The sequence below is a fragment of the Canis lupus genome, chromosome 28, assembly GCF_048164855.1.
Source record: "Canis lupus baileyi chromosome 28, mCanLup2.hap1, whole genome shotgun sequence".
Lineage (NCBI taxonomy): Eukaryota > Metazoa > Chordata > Mammalia > Carnivora > Canidae > Canis > Canis lupus.
Genome location: NC_132865.1, coordinates 14,535,105 through 14,555,746, shown reverse-complemented (window position 1 = coordinate 14,555,746; position 20,642 = coordinate 14,535,105). Strand labels below are relative to the sequence as shown.

The 20,642-nt window shown below is 35.8% G+C and overlaps 1 protein-coding gene across 10 annotated transcripts in view; it reads right to left on the bottom strand.

Moving 5' to 3' along the window:
* The window catches only part of MRPS28 (mitochondrial ribosomal protein S28), a 116,297-nt gene that overhangs the window by 84,603 nt on the left and 11,052 nt on the right, over positions 1–20,642 (bottom strand). For 3 of the 10 annotated variants that reach the window (XR_012019985.1, XM_072804137.1, XM_072804142.1), the window contains exons 2-3: positions 10,461–10,642; positions 8,283–8,439 (exon numbers count right to left, since the gene is read on the bottom strand). Coding sequence is in view for 8 of the 10 variants with exons in the window: in XM_072804137.1 (XP_072660238.1) it covers positions 8,283–8,439; positions 10,461–10,642 (339 nt within the window). In the remaining 2 variants the exon portion in view is untranslated. The remainder of the gene's footprint in view (positions 1–8,282; positions 8,440–10,460; positions 10,643–20,642) is intronic. The other 7 variants (XR_012019986.1, XM_072804140.1, XM_072804141.1 and 4 more) reach the window with 5 other exon arrangements.

The following is a 20,642-nucleotide window of genomic DNA, read 5'->3' as shown; positions in this document are numbered from 1 at the left end:
GTACATAGGCATTCATCCCTGTATTCCTCTGAGTTACTGTGCTCTACACATCCTCCCTCCTAAAGACATCACACAGTTCATTTAAACTACATTCAGCATACTGTAATTAAGATACTCAATAAACATTTGCTGAAAAAATTAACAAATCATACACACACACACACACACACACACACACACCCTGGAAATATATCTGATAAGTATAAAGTAGTGAGTAGTGGTTAATAATATGGAGCCACATTGTCTCAGGTCTGTTTACTTACTAGCTGCTATCTTTGGGGAAGTGACTTAAAATCTCTATAGCCTTTGTTTCTTCAGTGTTTTTTAAATGAAGATTCTAATAGTATCTACCATAGAGTAATAAAAAAATTAAAGAAAATACTACATGCAAAACTCTTAATATGCTAGCATAGAGTACTCAACAAATGTTAGCTATTATTGTTCTTATTATTAACCACAAATTACAGAATACATACTGAAATCCTGGGCCCCTGAGAGTTTGTAGATATTATAAAGTGCCAATCTAAATTAATACAAAATTCTACAAACTAAAGTAGAACTCATACTTTCTATTTAAGAGAGCTTTTAATTTTTCTAAAGTCTATTCTTAAGTCAATAGAACTACAGCCTGAACCAATTGTAGGGAGTGCAGCCTTGACTTTTTCTCCTCTTCATCCTATTAAGATATTAACTTCAAAGCTTTTGCAGGAACACTTAATTGCTTGCATTCCTTAACAAGCAGCCACCATAGTAGTTTCCAGATTCACTTTTAACCTTTACAGTCCTGGGAAGGCATATATGGCAAATGTATTAGACATATAAATTTACACAATCTCTGTGCTAATACAGCTATGCATGTGAATATGCTATATAAAGTAAATCAATTTTGTACATCAATCAAAATAAAATCCAATAGAACAAATCAAATAGAAGAATGCTATGCCATATATCTGAGGGGGAAAAATAACCTCTAATGCTATTCATTAAAAACATGTTTTTTATTGAGGTATAACTGACATATATAACATTAATTTCAGGTGTACAACATAACAATTTGATATTTGTATATACTGTGAAACGATCACCAGAGTAAGTCTAGTGTCACCATATACAATTATGCAAGAAATTCTTTTTCTTGTGATGAGAACTTCTAAGATCTACTCTTAGCAACTTTTGAATATGTAATACAGTATTATTAAAAATAGTCACCATGTAATACATCATATCCCCAAGACTTACTACTGTAATTTTGTACCTTTTGCTCCCCTAGCACCCATTTTGACCACCTCCTACTCCCTGCCTCTGGCAAACATCAATCTGTTCTCTTTATCTGTGAGCTTAGTTTTGTTGTTATTGTTGTTTTTACATCAAATGCTATTCAGAAGTCTGATTACATGTGTTTCATGAACTCAGAACACTTCTGAGATATTTTATAATTTACACATATTCTTAAGACTTCTTACTAAAAAGTTAAATATAATAGATGCTCTTTTATCCTGAAAAATAATCAGAGCTCTGTTAAGAAAACATGATAGAATGATTTTCAATCACAAATCTATTTTAAAAAAATTCATATTTTTAAATTGTGTACCATGTCCTCTGGAATAAAGAGAACCACTTAATTCAAATTCTTTTTTTTCTCTTTTCTCCCACCAACACGCCTTGAAAACTTCAGTCTTTGAAACATGCAATATCCATCCTACTCTATTTGACCCTATATATCATACAACCTGAAATAGAAACAAAGACTGGGAAATTAGCTCGTTTTTTCTACCTTAGTGTCAAACAAAAGTACAAATAATATTCAGTGCACGTGCTAGTTACCTTAGACCTGCCAATCATGCTTGTTTTGAAACTCTTCGATTTTCAGAACTGTCAATCATGTGTGTTTTGATAGAGATGCCAATGTAGAAACAATGCTTTAAAAGACGTGATCTTCATTAACACATTAATAAATAAATAGACCTCATTTGTAAAACTGGTCTATATGATTTTACAGAAATACATACAATTCTTGAAAAATCAAAATTAAAATATAACAATGAAATAAGATTTAGAGAACTTGGCTCTTTAACCAACAAGATAAATATAGTTTAATAAAAAGGATTTTATACTTCAGTAAAAAGACAAATGTTCCTTAACTAATAATAATCAGAAGTAGTATGACTATGAGTGGGAATGAGAGAATCAAAACTGACCTAAATCTGGGCATTTCATCAATATAATCCATTCCCCATGTCTACCTCCCCAGTACGACCAGATTTACTATCTACTAGTCATTCATGTCTTAAATCAAACACCAAACTTCTACCTCATTATCCATGCTTAGTTACCAAGACCTGTTTCTGCTAACTCCTAAATTGCTAACGAAAGTCTCCTCTCAGTCAGCCCGGGTAGCTCAGAGGTTTAGCGCTGCCTTCAGCCCAGGGTATGATCCTGGAGACCTGGGATGGAGTCTCACGTCGGGATTCCTGCATGGAGCCTGCTTCTCCCTCTGCCTGTTTCTCTGCCTCTCTCTCTCTCTCTCTTTCTCTGTCTCTCATGAATAAATAAATAAATAAATCTTAAAAAAAAAAAAGTCTCCTCTCTTAACTGTCTTACTTAATTAATGGTCTCATTACTTCCTTCCAGAAGCTTCTTTATTAGCCTGACTCATTTCATTCTTCCAATATATGCTCCACAACACTGCCAGAATGCTCTCATTGAAACACAAACCAGGTCTGTTTTAATGGCTCTTTATCACTTTCAGAAAAAAGTCCCAATTTTTTAGAATGGTATATAAATCCCTTGAAGGTCTGGCTCCTGCCCATCTCTCCACTGTCTCATCACTTCTCAACTTAAACCAACTATGCCATTTGAGTTCCCAGAAAAGCCAGGCTCTCCCTCACTTAAAACTTTACAAGTACAGCCATTTTTTGCTCTTTGTATCTCCTACAATCCATCCTTTACAACTCAATTCAATTGTTAATTCCTCTGGGAAACCTTCTCTGACAACCTAACCGAATCAGGGATTCCCCTCTTCTCCATTCCTTTTGGAGACAGTCAATAGAACTTATACAGTGTAATATGTATCGATTTACTTCTCTATCCCCCTGACTGAATCAATCAACTCCCTGAAATATCCTGTCTTTAATCTGAACATAAACAGCATTAAACACAAAGGTGACGCATGATAGCTACTCATTGTTTCCTGACTCAGTGAAAAATTGCACCATGACCTAGTTTATTTAAAAATAGAATTATATATATATATACACACATACGTATATATAAATTACTCAGCCATAAAAAAGAATGAAGTATTGCCATTTGCAAAAACATGGATGGAGCGAAAGGGCATTTTGATAAGCAAAATAAGTCAGAGAAAGACAAACACCATATGATTTCACTCATACATGGAATTTAAGAAACAAATGAGCAATAGGAAAAAAGAGAGAAAGAAACAGACTCCTAAGTATAAAGAACAAACTGGTTACCAGAGGGGATGGGTGAAACAGATGATGGGGGTTAAGGAGCACACTTGTTGCAATGAGCACTGGGTTATGTATGGACTTGCTGAATCACTATATTGTACACCTGAAACTAATATACCACGGTATATTAACTATACTAGAATCAAAATAAAACCTTAATTAAAAAAATAATAAAATCAACAGCTCAATTCTTGAGACTAATAAAAAGTACTACAGGTACATTCCAAGCCAATCAAACTAATCAATGCTATAAAACAATACCCTTGGCTTAATAATGTTCTTAAGGGATTTACTGATTTACTTACAAATTTACTGTAAGAATTGATACTATCTCAAATAGTATTTGTGGTCCAATAATCCCACCTTATTTTCACTAATGTTCCTACTGTTAAACTCTCAACCACAATAAATACTCATGTGCAAGACAATAGCACACTGACTGGCTCAACAAACACTGTCCTGAGATGTGACAATCCCTACCAAAGGCATCAGTGAACAGGCAGTCAATGCAGGCAAGACCCTTACCTAGTTATACTTATCAGGAAGTTAGTTATCTGGTGACATCAAGTCTCCACAGAACCCAATGAGAACTAAGCAAAGGAGTTTAGGAGCTGTTAAAATACATGTTGAAGTCCATATATTAAAGTACATACACTTTACTTATAGAAGAGGCTGAGAGGTCATTACTCACAAACACTACTATTATTATCTTATTTTAAGCACAACAAATTTGGTGACCAATTTTCTGGGCATCAGAATATTAGAAGAAGAAAATTAAAATTTCAAGAAAGCTAAAAATGCATACATAAGTACAACAGCAGAGAAAGAATGATGACATCTAAAGGTGAAACACAAAAACTACAGAATTAGAGGGGTTGTACAGCTAAGGAGTAATAATTCTATATATTTGGATTATGATACACCACAGACACTAATGTTTGTAATTATGACCTTGGTTCATCAAAAACAAAGACCAAAAAAACAGGTTAAACCATTTTGGTCTGACAAAGTTCAAGCAAAGTATATGACATATTTTATAAAAAGAATCAAAGAATTAAAAATTGAGTATTATATATAGAGTCAACTTTCTACAATTTGCAAAATAAACTTTTCTTGAAATAAAGCTTTCTCATATAACACGAGGCCAGATGACTCTAAGCTACAACTCGTTGTTAGAAGTTAATCAGCTCCTGTAACTACAAGTCTCACCATGATTGTTACACATCCATTCTGAAACAAAGCCTGGACCCACTGGTCATTAGCTTATTAGTGGTAACACTATCCAAACATATTAGACTATGGATACCATAACCAAAGATATTATAACAGGCTACCTACCATTCTTTAACAGGCCTCCATAGAGCTTTACTATCACACTGTTTTCAGGGTTGCTGGTATAAAAACTGGCTCCTATGTGAGATCCTTTTAGGAGGGTCTTATGATACTAAGTAACTACATGCTGCGGGATCTAGAGAGCAGCATAGTAGAGTTGAAAAGAACATTCATGGGCTGTGTATGACACACACAGCCTAAAGTTTGAATCCCTGCCTTAATTACCAGTTGTGTCACTGTAATACATGCAATACATTATGCATGGAGACTCACTTTCTTCACTTGGAAAGTAAGGAAAATATCCCCTACTTTCCTTCTTTTTCTTAAATTTAAATTCAATTAGCTAACTTATAGTAGTACATCATAAGTTTCAGATGTAGAGTTCAGTAATTTATCAATTGCATGTAACACCCAGTGCTCATTACCTCACCGGCCCTCCTTAATGCCTATCCCCGAATTACCCCATTCCGCTGCTCCAGCAACCCTCAGTTTGTTTCGTATGGTTAAGAGTCTCAAAAAAAAAAAAAAAAAAAAAAAAAAAAAGTCTCTTACGGTGGGGATTCCCAGGTGGCTCAGCGGTTTAGCACCTGCCTTCCGCGAGGGTGTGATCCTGGAGTCCTGGAATCCAATCCTCCCTGCATGGAGCCTGTTTCTCCCTCTGCCTCTCTCTCTCTCTGTCTCTCATGAATAAATAAATAATTTTTTTTTAAAAAGAGAGTCTCTTACGGTTTGTCTCTCTCTGATTTCTTCCCATTCAGTTTTCTCTCCCTTCCCCATGATCCTCTGAATTGTCTTTCTCTGACTTATTTCACTCAGCACAATACCCTCCAGTTCCATCCACATCAATGTAAATAAGATTTCATGCTTTTTGATGGCTAAGTAATATCCCTGTGTGTGTGTGTGTGTGTGTGTGTGTGTGTATACACACCACATCTTCTTTACCCATTCATCTGTCGATGGACATCTGGGCTCTTTCCATACTTCAGCTACTGTGGACATTGCTGCTATAAACATTGGGGTGCAGGTGCCCCTTTGGATCACTACATTTGTACCTATTAAAACTTAATAAAAAATCTTAAAAATAATGAAAAAATTAAAACATTTTGCAAAACTGAGTATTTATTAAATGAGCTATTTTTCTTTGCATTTAATTAATTTAAACCGTCCTAAAGTAGAATAGATTCAATGACACAAAAGTCAAACTGAAGAGAAAAAATGGTTCTCAAAAGGGATTTAAAGCAAACCAGGGATCCCTGGGTGGCGCAGCGGTTTGGCGCCTGCCTTTGGCCCAGGGCGCGATCCTGGAGACCCGGGATCGAGTCCCACGTCGGGCTCCCGGTGCATGGAGTCTGCTTCTCCCTCTGCCTGTGTCTCTGCCTCTCTCTCTCTCTCTCTCTCTCTCTCTCTGTGTGTGACTATCATGAATAAATAAAAAAAATTTTTAAAAAAAATTTAAAAAAGCAAACCAGGCTGATGAATGATGAATAAATTACGTAAATATCTACATTTTATTTGTAGTCTCTTAGGTAAATGTATCAAAGCAAGAAGTTCTGCCATTACTCAGTTACCCTTCTAAAATCGGCTCAGAGGCAGCCTGACAACATGGAGGTAGGGAGTAAACATGTCCAGCCCAAAAAGCTGTTCTATCTAATCATATAAACTAAACTTGTAGGTATGAAAAGGTATGACCAGAGATCTAGCTGGATCTCACTACTTTCTCATTTGGTACTATTATCTTTCTACCAACTATAAAGACAACAGGTAAGATCTAAATAAAAGATTTCCCACCTACAAATTTTGTCTTAAATATAGGTAAGTAGTAATTATGCTGATCTAACACTCTTCTATAATACTTTTTATTTCTTTATTATTATTTTTTTTAGAGGGGACAAGTGACAAGTGAGGGGGGAAGGCTACAGGGAGAGGGAGCACAGAGCCCAACTCAGGGCTCAATCTCACAATCTTGAGACCATGACCGGAGCCAGTATCAAGAGTCAGACACTTAACCAACTGACCCACCCAGGGACACCAATACTTTCAAAGCATTAGTGACAGGTAGCTGTAAGAGACCTAGAGAAGGGTTTTGGAAAGAAACTAAGTATTTCTTCACACAGAGATCAAGAAATTCAATAAATATTCTGTGAAGAGTAGAAACCTTCTTTCCATGATGAATTAAAAACTGGACAACAAAGGATTTGCTAATATAGAAAGTTTCTCCCCAGAAAACAATGTATGTAGATATGGAGCTATAGTTGCTACCTACATAGCCATTAGGGTATGTATACACATAGATTGGAAGGGAACAAAAGATACCAAACTAGCAGGTCAAATCTTGGCTAAGGTGAACTACTCTCCTTAGCACATTATTAGAAATAACATTACCAGTCTGTAGGACAAGAGAGGAATAGAATTTAAGCCTTGACTCTTGCTTATCATTAAAAGAAAAAAAAAAAAAAGCACTCAGAGTATTTTCAGACTTTCAGCAATAGAAGTCAAAGCCCTTTCCTAACTACTATTATCTTCTACCTGCCAGACATTTTGTCACCATATTAGCCCTTTTTTACTCATGTAATTACCAATTTTAAAAACTGATTTCTGTACTTGTTTACTATACATTCTTTCTCCAGTAGAAGTTGCTGCCCAACTTCATGAGGGCAGACAGAGAGCTAGTCTGGATAGTTTACCAGCCCTTACAACAGTGCCTGCCAAACTGAAGAGGTCCAGTAAATATTTGCTGAATGAATGAATGGATGAACAAATGAACAAATCAAATTCTGCACCAGCATGATTCCCCCCCTCTTCATGATCCTCAGTCATGAATATATTGATTTTGTGAGTGATTTGGAAATTGAAGTGAAAATTTCTGGTAAGAGTAATTGGATACGGGACACTCAAAAGCAGGAGTTGAAAAATAACTATTGCAGATAACTACAAAAAGAAAAAAAAGATGCAGGCATTTAACTCTGCTAAATACATTTTAAAAAAGACTCTAATACAGTGACTGCTCCACAGACTAGACAATTTCCTTGCAAAATTATTATAAGCCATCAGTCTCACCCCAAAAACTTCTGTTAAATAGACTGCTTCACTGGCAGGAATATATGTGAAGATAAGAGCTTCAACCATACAGTAATTTCTGTAACAGAATATGTGCTTCTATGGTATGTGCATAGTTTTCAATGAAAAATTAAGACTTAATAAATGTTGCAACAAATTCTAGTATTTAATCATTTAAAGCTATACTGTACATAAAATAAACTTAAACCATATTATGACACTTACTAGAGAAATATCTAGTCACAAATACTGATACTTAAAATTCTGTGATGCAGTAAGGCCTAAGAATCAAATCAGAATTTCTAGTTTCTAAGACATTCTGTAATATTATGCTAAAAAATATAACATAATGACAAAATTAATGTTTTAAAAATTTAATGAAATGAGAATAAAGAACAGTATACATAAAATAATACCCACAAAGAGGGGCACCTGGGTGGCTTGGTGGCTGAGAGTCTGCCTTTGGCTCAGGGTGTGATCCCAGGGTCCTGGGATCGAGTTCTGCATCGGGCTCCCCACAGGGAGCCTGCTTCTCCTTCTGCCCATGTCTCTTGCTGTGTCTCTCATGAATAAATAAATGTTTAAAAAGAAAAAAAGAAATATCATAAAAAATTGCCATTCAAAAACATAAGGAACTGTGTTTACTATACTTGTAACTTATAATAAATCTGACTAAGCAGGTGAAATATCCATAATTCAGCAGTGTTATCTGTAAAATACATTTTTTGTAAAGTTAATACCTGATGTTCTGGCTGTAAGAAAGGTCAGCTCGTGAGAATAAAGATGTCTACTGCACCTGAGAAGATTTCTTGTATAAAATAAAACAGTACTTCATTTTTAAATTACTGATATATTCTCTATTAATGAAAAATGATCTGCCACAGATACTACTGACAGTATCCAAGAGCTTAGGATGCCTCTTTTAAAGGATAACTTTGGGACTGCATATCTTCATACTTGCCTCCTGCATAAACCCTCATTGATAGGAACTCTTGAGGAATGTTATAATTGGTTCACAAAAATCCAAATCACTACAATTTCAAGAATAGTAATAACAGTACCTGTTTATTATATATCAATCACTGTTCTAAATCTTTACATACATTATCTGATTTAATCCCTTCAATGACCCATTACACAATAGATAGTATTAATATCTAGATTGACAGACTTATCCTACTTAGAAATTTCTTGAGGTCTTACTACTTTTGATTAAGCATATATGTTATTTGATATAACAAGACAGCTATCTTGAGCTATTACCTCTCAGTGCCAGGCAGCATAAGAAGCCCATTTTCTCCTCCAGGTATCACTTGGTTCATGGCACCTACCTTGCAAGACACCGTTTAGCTTCTGATTATCTGAGGTAGAGGTGTGCTGGAGCCAGACTACGCCACCTTATAGGAGCTGAGTATGTATATATATTCCCAACTCTGCATTTGATTAACATTACATTGGAAACTTAAGATTGGCCATGGTGAGAGTGTTTTAGACCACAGACATTGGCAATCTGGGACTTTTTTTATTGAAGAACTAGTTGTTAAATATTTACTCACACACCACTGATCTGAGGAAATTTATACTAAGTTTGTCAGGTCTAATTCAGATTCAGGTAGAATGAGTTCATGTCTCCTAATCATTTGGACCTCTAGATATCCAGAGCTCTCAGGAGAGAGGCAACCAATTTTCATAACTGCTCACTTAGATCTAGAGTTACTCTTACCCTATTCATTTCTACAATATGATTCATTCTTAAACATCACAAACTTCTTAATCACTGTAATTTCATCCTAAGACGCCACTGTGTACTAGATTCACCATTATGTACTATTAAGAATAAAAAAAAAACACTGCCAATTGAATTGACATAACATCTACTCTAAGATGCATCCTGGTACTAGAAATACTGAAATTTTAAAAGTGTGCATATTAAAAACTTATGGGAAAAAAAATCATTTCTATATTGCTTACTATTGTTTTCCAATCCCAGAATCTTATTTCCACATCTCCTTTCTCTTGATATTCTACTCCTAGATCTTCCACCTTAATGGTTTCCCCAGTGCATATTTATATTCACAAATATCTTTACTTATAGGCTATAAACAGAATGAATTCTGTTCTTAATAAGAAAAATTATAATTCTGAAAGTAGTGCAAAATAAGAAAAGAAGATAATAAAGTATCAGAATTTGATAGTGGGAGAGGAAAGGAGAATGAAGAAGTAGAAAGGGAGGCTTCTCTGAGAAGCAAAAGACTGTAAAACAGAAGAAGAGACCAAAAAAAAGTTATAAAATGGCCTTAGTAGCATATATTACTATAAAGCTAGTTTTAATTTTATGGTGGGGAATAGCTGATTACCAAGATGAACATCAAAATCTCCCCCAAAAGTGCTCTCACTGCTTTGAGAAGATACGAATCTAGCCTAATGTGATTAAAATGACATGACGTGAATCCAGCCTAACTTCCCTAATTAGCATAATGAAGAGAAATAAAGCATATTTTCTGTCTTTTAGCAAATCACCAATTAAAATTCAATAATACTTTGAGGTATCTTAACTTTTATCAGTACTCTTAAAAACTTGGAAATGATTCTACTTACTCTCCATCCACTTCTGGTCTTCTACATACACAATGAAACTTGCCACCAAAATCTATATAAAGATCATTTTCTACAATATGAAAGATTCGTCCAATGACTAGTTTATCCTTGGCAGGTCCCATCTGAGTAAGAGGAGAATGTCTCAACATAGATGCAAAGGATTCCATATTTTTTGGAGAAGCCTAAAAAAAAGAGGAGAGATTTATAAGCATATAATTCAATATAAAGGTATGAATGATATAATAAAATCTTACAGGGGAAATTTTTAAAAGTCAATATGCTGTATATTTACATTTTATAGCAATAAGAAAAAAAATTTAAATGGAATTTTGCTTAAAAAAATCGATATACTCTTCAACCTCCTGTTCCTCCCTTTCCTTCTTCAAGAAGAAACCAAGAAAAGTGTTTAGTGGGAAATGATGCTGATGTGTTGGCTCAGTGTAGAATCTGGAATGTGAGAAAAGTAAGGAGTATCCTATAAGACAAAACCTCCTACCATGGAGACAGAGGGAGGTCAGGGTCTGAGCATGTGGGCATTCAAGAAAGTGATTAACTTTATTCCTAATACTGATTATCTGCCAAAAAAAAATCTTTCAAATTCAAGTTTAGTGGGACTAACTGAATAGTCCTCAAAAAATTAAAAATACAATTACCATATGATCTAGTAATCCCACTATTGGGTATTTAATCAAAGAAAATGAAAAAAATTAATTTGAAAAGATTATATGCATCCCTATGTTTATTGTAGCATGACTTACAATAGCCAAAGTATGAAAGCAACCCAAGTGTCCAGTGATACATAAATGGATAAAGAGGACACACACAAAATAGAATATTACTCAGCCACAAAAAGAATGAGATCTTGCCATTTGCAACAACATGGATGAAACCTATAGCATATAGTGGTAAATGAAATAAGTCAGATGGAGAAAGACAACTGTCATACGATTTCATCTGAATGTAGAATTTAGTAATTTTACTCATGTGAAATTTAAGAAACAAAACAAATAAAAAAAGAGACAAACCCAAAAAGAGACTCTTTAATAAAGAGAACAAATTGGTGGTTGCCAGAGGAAATGGGGAGGGGGGGGATGAGTGAAACCTAGGGGATTAAGAATACACTTACCATGATGAGCATTAATGTACATAATTGTTGAATCATATCATATACCTGAACTAATGTAACACAGTATATTAATTATACTTTAATTTAAAAAATAGCCAAATAAAAGGGCTTTTTAAAATTTAAATACAGCTCCTTGTTTTGTGCTGCTCATTTTCTAGGAGTCTTTTTTACATACTGAATTTACTTAAGGTATGACTGAGCCTATAATGCAGGCTCCTTCTTTTTTTAACTTACAAATTTTTTCCAAACATGCTTTTTCAGAAATCCATGAGTACAGACTTGTACCTTCTACTCATCTTTAATTTGTGTCTGCTGTGGTATGTGCATTCTTTGGCTCAAACTAAGGGAAGCACTAAGTTTCTGTTTTTGAGAACTAATTACAGAAGAATAGTAACAATTTAATCTACCTACACCCTGTATTTGGAATAAGTTTTACATCTGTTATTTCAGGGAGAATTATTAAGAGTTTGATAGTAAACTTACTCTAAAAATTATAAAACCATATTTATGACTCATTTTAATACATGTAGTACTCCAAGGATTACAAATTCAAAAGCTAGGCTGAGTGGGGACTTGGTAAGCAGAATATGTGCCAGTCTAAAAAGTACAGCCATTGGGACACCAGGTGGCTCAGTGGTTGAGCATCTGCCTTTGGCTCAGGGCGTGATCCTGGAGTCCGGGGATCGGGTCCCACATTGGGCTCCCTGCATGGAGCCTACTGCTCCCTCTGCTTATGTCTCTGCCTCTCTCTGTGTGTCTCCCATGAATAAATAAATAAAATCTTCTAAAAAAAATGCCTAAAAAATACAGCCACTACTCAGCTCTAGCTACAGTTACAATTTGAGTTCAGTGTTGCCACATCTTTTGATTCTCCAAGAAAAGACAGAAATCCATGTAGTAACATAAAATTTCCAATTTTGGGGATCCCTGGGTGGCTCAGCGGTTTGGCACCCGCCTTCAGCCCAGGGCCTGATCCTGGAGACCCGGGATCGAGTCCCATGTTGGGCTCCCGGCATGGAGGTGCTTCTCCCTCCTCCTGTGTCTCTGCCTCTTTCTCTCTCTCTGTGTCTATCATAATAAAAATAAATAAATCTTAAAAATAAAAAAAAAAAGAAGTGACTAAGTGTAACCAAGCTATAGGGTAAAAACTACTTTAAAAAAATTTCCAATTTTTCCATGTTTATTTTTTAAAAAGTCTTTTACTTTATCAATCTAGTAAAACACACTTTGGCCCAAAGACCAAAAGTCTGTGACTTCTGCCTCAAGGAAAAAAAAGTCAAAATATTTGGCTGATGCCAAGTCCCTTAGATGCGGGAAGGAGGGTATGGTGATGGATCTGTTTCAGTGAATTGAAACACACTGGGAAGGAATCCTGAGGACTGAAGTGTCCATCTAAACCAAAACAAGTCCGTATATCAAGATGTCAAATAAAACTAAAAAGGTAGCCAGGAATATTATGCTTTGAGCCTTACTACTAGTTTTATAACTCCACAGAGTATAATATTAAAGATCCTTAAATAAGCACCTCAAACAAATAGTTATTTCTTGCAGAGAGCCAAGGATGAAATACATTCTACAGGCTCAATGCAGACATGGGCTATGAGTTGTCCTCTAGAGGTAGCACAAAGAGTAATACCAAGCCAGCAGTGATAAGAGTAGCTACTATGACACTCCACTGGGAGCCACTATGTCCTCCATAACAGCTGCCACCAGAGCAGATGAAAAGAGCACTGCTCAAAGGAAAAGCAGAGTATCAGCTTCTAGGCCTCATCCTGCTTGCAGTCAAAGAGGTCAAAGAGCTACAGGTACAATTTGAGTCCAGTGTTGGACTGGACTCTTCTTCCTATGACCTGCTTTCTCATTACTCTACTCCTGTGGTTGAAAGCTCCTCCTCCCTCTTCCTCCTCCCTCTTCCTCCTCTTCTCCCCTCTCCCCACCCCCACTCCAGCCCCTTTGGAAGACTTTCCATTGAAGCTACAGTCTAATCAAAACAGCTTTAGGTGATAGGAAGATCAAGTAGTAAATCCAATAGTTTTAAACACTTATTAAAGATAATTTAGCCATCACTAGAGTCTGTTCCTTAAATAATGCAATCTTTTAACTGTAAAGAGATGTTTGGGCTAAGATTGTATGACAAACTATTTCCTCCTAAGTTTGAGAAAATAATTAAGTGTTAATGACTAATTATTTAATAAGATCTCTTAAGGCCTTTTAGTAAATCTGTTGTAAAATATTTATATTATAAATTTCATTAAATTATGAGTGACTTTTTATATTGAAGTATAATCACAACATATAATATGACAGAATAGTTTCAGGTTTATAACAATGATTTGATATTTATATACACTGTGAAATGATCACAACAATAAGCCTGGTTAATTAATACCCATCAGCATATATACTTACAAAAAAGTATTTTTTCTTATGATGAGAATTTTTAAGATCTGTTCCATTAGGAACTTTCAAATACAAAACACAGTACACAGTACTAGCAACTATAGTCACCATGCTGCATTCCCCCCATTTTATAAGTGCAAGTTTGTAGTTTTTGACCTCAGATCACTCTCCCACCTCCCATCCCACCTCTGGCAACCCCCAACCTGTTCTCAGGTTTTTTTTGTTTTGTTTTGTTTTTTAATTTATGATAGTCACACAGAGAGAGAGAGAGAGAGAGGCAGAGACACAGGCAGAGGGAGAAGCAGGCTCCATGCACCGGGAGCCCGACATGGGATTCGATCCCGGGTCTCCAGGATCGCGCCCTGGGCCAAAGGCAGGCGCCAAACTGCTGCGCCACCCAGGGATCCCCATGAACTTTTTTTAATGATCAAGTAAGTGATATCATACATATTTGTCTTCCTCTGATTTATTTCACTTAGCACAATGCCCTCAACATCCATCAATATTTTTGCAAATGGCAAGATTTCCTTCTTTTTTATGACTGAACAATACTCCATTATGTATATGTATATATACACACATTTTCTTTATTCATCCATCAATGAAAACTTAGGTTATTTCCATATCTTGGCTATTATACATAATGCTGCTATGAACATGGGGGTGCATACACCTTTTGAGTTAATGTTTTTACTGTCTTCAGATAAATAGAATTGCTGGGTCATATAGTAGTTCCATTCTTAATTTTTTTTTATACATCTTTTTAAAGATTTTATTTATTTATTCATGAGAGACACAGAGAGAGGGGCACAGACACAGGCAGATGGAGAAGCAGGCTCCATGCAGGGAGCTTGATGTGGGACTGGATCCTGGGTCTCCAGGATCACGCCCTGGGGGTGCTTAAACCACTGAGCCACCCGGGCTGCCCCCATTCTTAAATTTTTTAGAAACCTCTATACTGTTTTCCATAGTGACTATAAGAAATTTACATTTCCACCAACAGTGGTACAGCATTCCCTTTTCTCTACATCTTTACCAATACGTGTCATTCCTTTTCTTTTTGATAATAGCTATTTTAACAGGTGAGGTTACCTCACTGTGGTTTTGCTTTGTATTTCCCTTATGATTAATGATGTTGAGTATCTTTTACATACTTGTGGGTTATCCATATGTCTTCTTTAGAAAAATGTCTACTTAGAATTTCTGTCCATTTTTATTTTGTTTTCTACTGAGTTATATGATTATTTAAATATTTTGGATATTAACCTCTTATTGGATAGATGATTTATAAATATTTCCTCCCATTCAGTAGATGCCTTTCATTTTGCTGATGGTTTCCTTGCTTTGCTGTAAGAAGCTTTTCAGTTTGATGTAGTCCCACTTATTTTTGCTTTTGTTGCTTTTGCTTTTGTGTCAGATTCAAAAAATCATCACCAAGATCTATTACCAAGGACCTTACCACACATTTTCTTCCAGATTTATGGGTTTAGGTCTTATGTTCAAATCTTTAATCCATTTTGAGTTAATTTTTAATTTTTGTATATGCTGAAAGACAGTGGTCCAGTTTCATACTTTTGCTTGCAGTTATACAGTTTTCCCATCACCATTTATTAAAGAAACTGCCCTTTCCCCACGTATATTCTTGGCTCTTTTGTCATAAATTAACTTAACATATACATGTAGGTTTCTTTTAAGCTCTCTATTCTGTTCCATGGTCTATATGCCAATAACATACTGTTTTGACAACTACAGCTTTGTAATACAGTTTGAAATCAGAAATCGTGGTATCTCCAGGTTTGTTCTTTTTTTTCAAGGTTACTTTGGCTATTCAGGGTATGAAAAATTATATTTTAAAAGAGATTTAAAATTCAAATAGTAATAGAATGCTATTGTTTTTTATTCCATCATTTTTGCCTACACTTTGTTACATTTTACAATGGAAATCAATGTATTTTCAGTGACTGAAAATGATTTTACCACAAGCATAAAACCCCTGGATTAACACCTGAAATTTGCTTTTAAATTGTACACTCACTATACTGTTTGGACACTATTCAAGTAATCAGACAAAAGCTCTCCTTCAAAAATCATAATCTAGAACTATTTCTGAATTCCTCGTTTGTTTTTTTTTTTTTTTTTTTTATGATAGTCACACAGAGAGAGAGAGGCAGAGACACAGGCAGAGGGAGAAGCAGGCTCCATGCACCGGGAGCCCGATGTGGGATTCGATCCCGGGTCTCCAGGATCGCGCCCTGGGCCAAAGGCAGGCGCCAAACCGCTGCACCACCCAGGGATCCCTGAATTCCTCGTTATTTGCCAAATGTCTTCTTAAAAAATAAGTGTAGCAATTCCATCAACCCACGTTGACAATAACACTGTTAGCTCCTCTTATGCTGATGCAGACTACAGAGATTATAGTAGGTACACTGTCACCTGCTGGGTATACCATGGAGCTCAGTGTCTAACCCTGATGATGGAAATGTTCCCATAAAGCTCATTCATACAGTTATCATAGATAAGGCAGGTAGAGCTGACTGCTTCCTTTAAGAATTGGTCACAGGGCTTAGATTCCCTAAGTATTCCTGTTATACTACTGTACTACTTTTCCCTTTAAGGTCTAGAAGTTGAACAAGACTGCCCAGGTAGAATAGAGGAAGGTGAAGGGATCACAAATATAGGGAACAGTATCACTTTAATTTATTCATTTTCCAAATGTGTTCAGTATGGAGTGCCTGTCATGTACTAGGCTTATTCTAGCCTTGATATAAAAATATGTAAAATAGCAGGGAAAACACAGAGTTAAACCAATATGACAACAGTCCAAAAAGTTGCTGTAAACAACTGCTACCCTCACATAGGTCGTAAAGAGTCTCGTACCATAGTGAAGTCAGATTCAAAAGAGGTCTGTCATTAATGGGGTAGCAATACTTGCTCCTTCTTTTAAAAAGAAATCTTTGACAGCAGTATGCAAGATGGACCAGAAAGAGGGGGAAAAATTAAAAGAAAAGTGTTCAGAGGCTCCTCCAATTAGCTAGGACAGGGATGATAAGGCCTACACTGATGCAGTGGCCACAGGAATACAGCAGAAGGAATAAAGAGCTATTTACCAAACAGTACGCAAAGACTTGATCTCCAACTGGCTACAGAAAGTAAGGCAGAAGGGCAACCATGAATAAGATGTAAGAGCAGTACAGGAGAAGTAAGAGGGTAAGTTAGTTCTACACATATTAGGTTGTGATACCTATAATATTTCAGGGAATACTGGCTATCGAGTACATACTTAAAAATTATGGTTCAAAGGAGCACCCAGGTGGCTCAGTTGGTTAAGCGTCCGACTCTTGATTTTGGTCAGGTCATGATCATGAGACCAAGCCCTCAGCACATACTCAGTGGGGAGTATGCTTGAGATTCTCTCCCTCTCCCTCTGCCTCCTCTCCAGCCCCCACCAAAATAAATAAATAAATCTTTAAAAAAAAGAATGGTGCCCATATTTATATGCATACTAACATAAATTTATACATTTATAGTGATATATACAAATATAATTCCTTCTAAAGAAATACTATTAAATGCTAACAGTAATAATTTCTATGTAGGAATATTTCTTTATATTACTTATTATGGAAAATCTAGAACATGAAATCTATGTATTACTTTAAAGTTTCAATGAATTTTAAGTTTATATAACTTTCACGCATATAAGGACATTTAATATACAGCTTGGAATCAGAGGCTATTAGTGCTAAAAACATGAAATATCAATTTGTTCAACCATCTCACTTTACATGCAAATACCATACCTGTTATTCAAAACTACATGATATGGCTGAACAGTGACCCTTAAATACAAGTTACTTCAGAAGACGAAAAGTATATAGAAATAGTATTTTAAAACTTGAAGGAAACATAAAGCAAAATAACAGAAACACTGAGGAAAACCTCAGTTTTATGACCAACTCTGCCATTAAATAGCCAAAAAATCTTGAATAAGTCATTTAAGTCTTAAATTTGTCTTCTCATTTGTAAAAGAAAAAAAAATGGATTGGATAACTACAAATTTAGTAACAGGAATTATTAAATATTCTAAAATGTAAAAAGGATTTTATAAAGTAATAAACATAAATGGAAGGCAACTTTCTAGTAAATACTGGAATATATGCTCAAAGATTTTTTAGTGAAGGAGCATGATAAAAAAAAATAAGTTTAGAAACCTCTATAATAGATATCATCATAGTAGGAAAATAATTATGCTAAGTAGGGAGAAACAGATTTACAAAAGGAGGCTGGATAATCAGTAGCCTTCTCTTTCAGAGATGAGCTTGAGTCACACCCTTAAAGATGATGGAAGGGAAGTGGAGAGAGAGAAAAAAACCTTGGGACCAAAGGGTCCCTTAAAGATTTCTAGTAAGACATAAGTTATCTGATTAAATGATAAAGCATGCAGGTATACACATGGAACAGTACTTCAAACCATTCTGGGATATGGGACACTTCTAAAACGGAATTAAATTGTCATGTTCTAAGATCTTACTATAATTACTCATAGTTTTTTTCTCTTAATCGAAGTATAATTAACATACAGGGCTATATTAGTTTCAGGTGCACAATGTAATGATGCAACAATTCTATACATTACTCAGTGCCCATCCTAAGTATACTCTTAATCCCCTGTATCTATTTCCCCCATCCTCACTCAATTCCCTTTTGGCAACCACCAGTTTGCTCTCTATATTTAGGAGATTGGGTTTGTTTGGGGGTTTTTTTGGGTATCTTTTTCCTTTGTTCATTTGTTTTGTTTCTTAAATTCCACATGAGTGAAATCATATGGTATTTGTCCTTCTCTGATTTATTTCACTTAGCATTATCTTCTTTTTTTTTTTTTAAGATTTTATTTATTTATTTATGAGAGACAGAGAGAGAGAGAGAGACAGAGAGACAGAGACACAGGGAGAAGGAGAAGCAGGCTCCATGCAGTGAGTCCAACGTGGGACCTGATCCCAGGTCTCCAGGATCAAGTCCTGGGCTGATGGCAGCACTAAACCACCGAGCCACCCGGGTTGCCTCAGCATTGTATCTTCTAGTTCTAATATTATGCAATTTATTTAATAACATTCATCACATTTAAAATCAATTGTTAAAAGTTTGTCTTCTTTGCTATAATCCTTTAAGATGGAAAAGGAGGGGATCCCTGGGTGGCGCAGCAGTTTGGCGCCTGCCTTTGGCCCAGGGCGCGATCCTGGAGACCCGGGATCGAGTCCCACATCGGGCTCCCGGTGCATGGAGCCTGCTTCTCCCTCTGCCTGTGTCTCTGCCTCTCTCTCTCTCTTTCTGTGTGACTATCATAAATAAATAAAAAATTTATTAAAAAAAAAATAAGATGGAAAAGGAGAGGTCTGTTTTGTTCAGTACTAAAAAAGTTTACATAAATATATTATCTTAGTTCCTGGAAGACAAATAAAAAAACAGGATGGATATATTTACTGACTATTCTAAAATGAACCTTCTAAAATCAATTTCCACCCTATCCTTGGCACCACCCCTTCCTGTGTTATCCAAGTACCAATAATTAACAAACTCAATAGTCAAAACATTGTTTTTAGGGATCTGCTATAAAATGCACTGCTATCTACTTCTACTTTTTTATTCTAACCCTGCACAACAAAAGCACAGGGTTAACAAGCAAATAAAGCCTAGAAGAAGTGTACAGGACAGGAATTGTCTCATAAATAGGTACTCAAAAAAGTCCCTAGGTTAAGGCTGTGAACACAAGAAGATGAGACTACCAAAATGGTTCCAGAAGAATACAACTGTAAGATGGGTTGTCTACATTAATTCTGGGCTATCTGGGGTTTGTTTTCTAAATTGATTGAACCTAAAGGGATTAGTGAACCCATTTCCACGATAAGGGACACTGATGGTCCACAATGTGCATTGGCAAGGCAGTTTCTTAAATTAACATCTGTGGACACCTATAACCAAGTGCCTATAGAAGGCAAGGCTTTGTCATGGGAAGTATCTTCTGCCTCATTATCAATTAGGTCAAAATACAGAAGTATAAAAGTGTCATTTGCTGTTAAGTGCACTGGAAAATGATTAACCTCGCGGGGGGTTTAAATTCCCAGCTAAAGGTTAACATAAGGGATCTGAAAGCATCTATAACTCTCCTAAAAGAAATCTTTATCTCCTTTAGCTTCAGGCCCAAGATCTAAAAAAAAAAAAAAAAAAAAAGGCCCCCAAAAACAAAAAAAACAAAAACAAAATCTACTTCTGCAGATGGCTGAATAGCAATGCAAACTGAGTTCCCAACTTCACAGGTCCTCTAGTGTTAAAATTGGGGCATTAAGAAGGTGGTGGTGAATTCTGAAAATCAGAATGGGGCATATGGGCAGATGCTAATGAACCTGCAGACCCTTAGCCCCTAAATTCTGCCAGTGTCCTTCGCCATTAGAAGAAGCCCTTCTATCCCAACCTGAGGTTAGTTTTCCCTTTCCTGAAGTACCTGCAATGGTCTACCTGAGTAGTTGCAAGAGCCCACTGATCCTCCTAAGCACTGATCTCTTCCACTTCTCATCGCTTGTAGACCTGCATTGTTTGATATGGTATTCACTAGACATATGTAGCTATTCAAATTTAATTAAAAATAACTTTTAGCACTA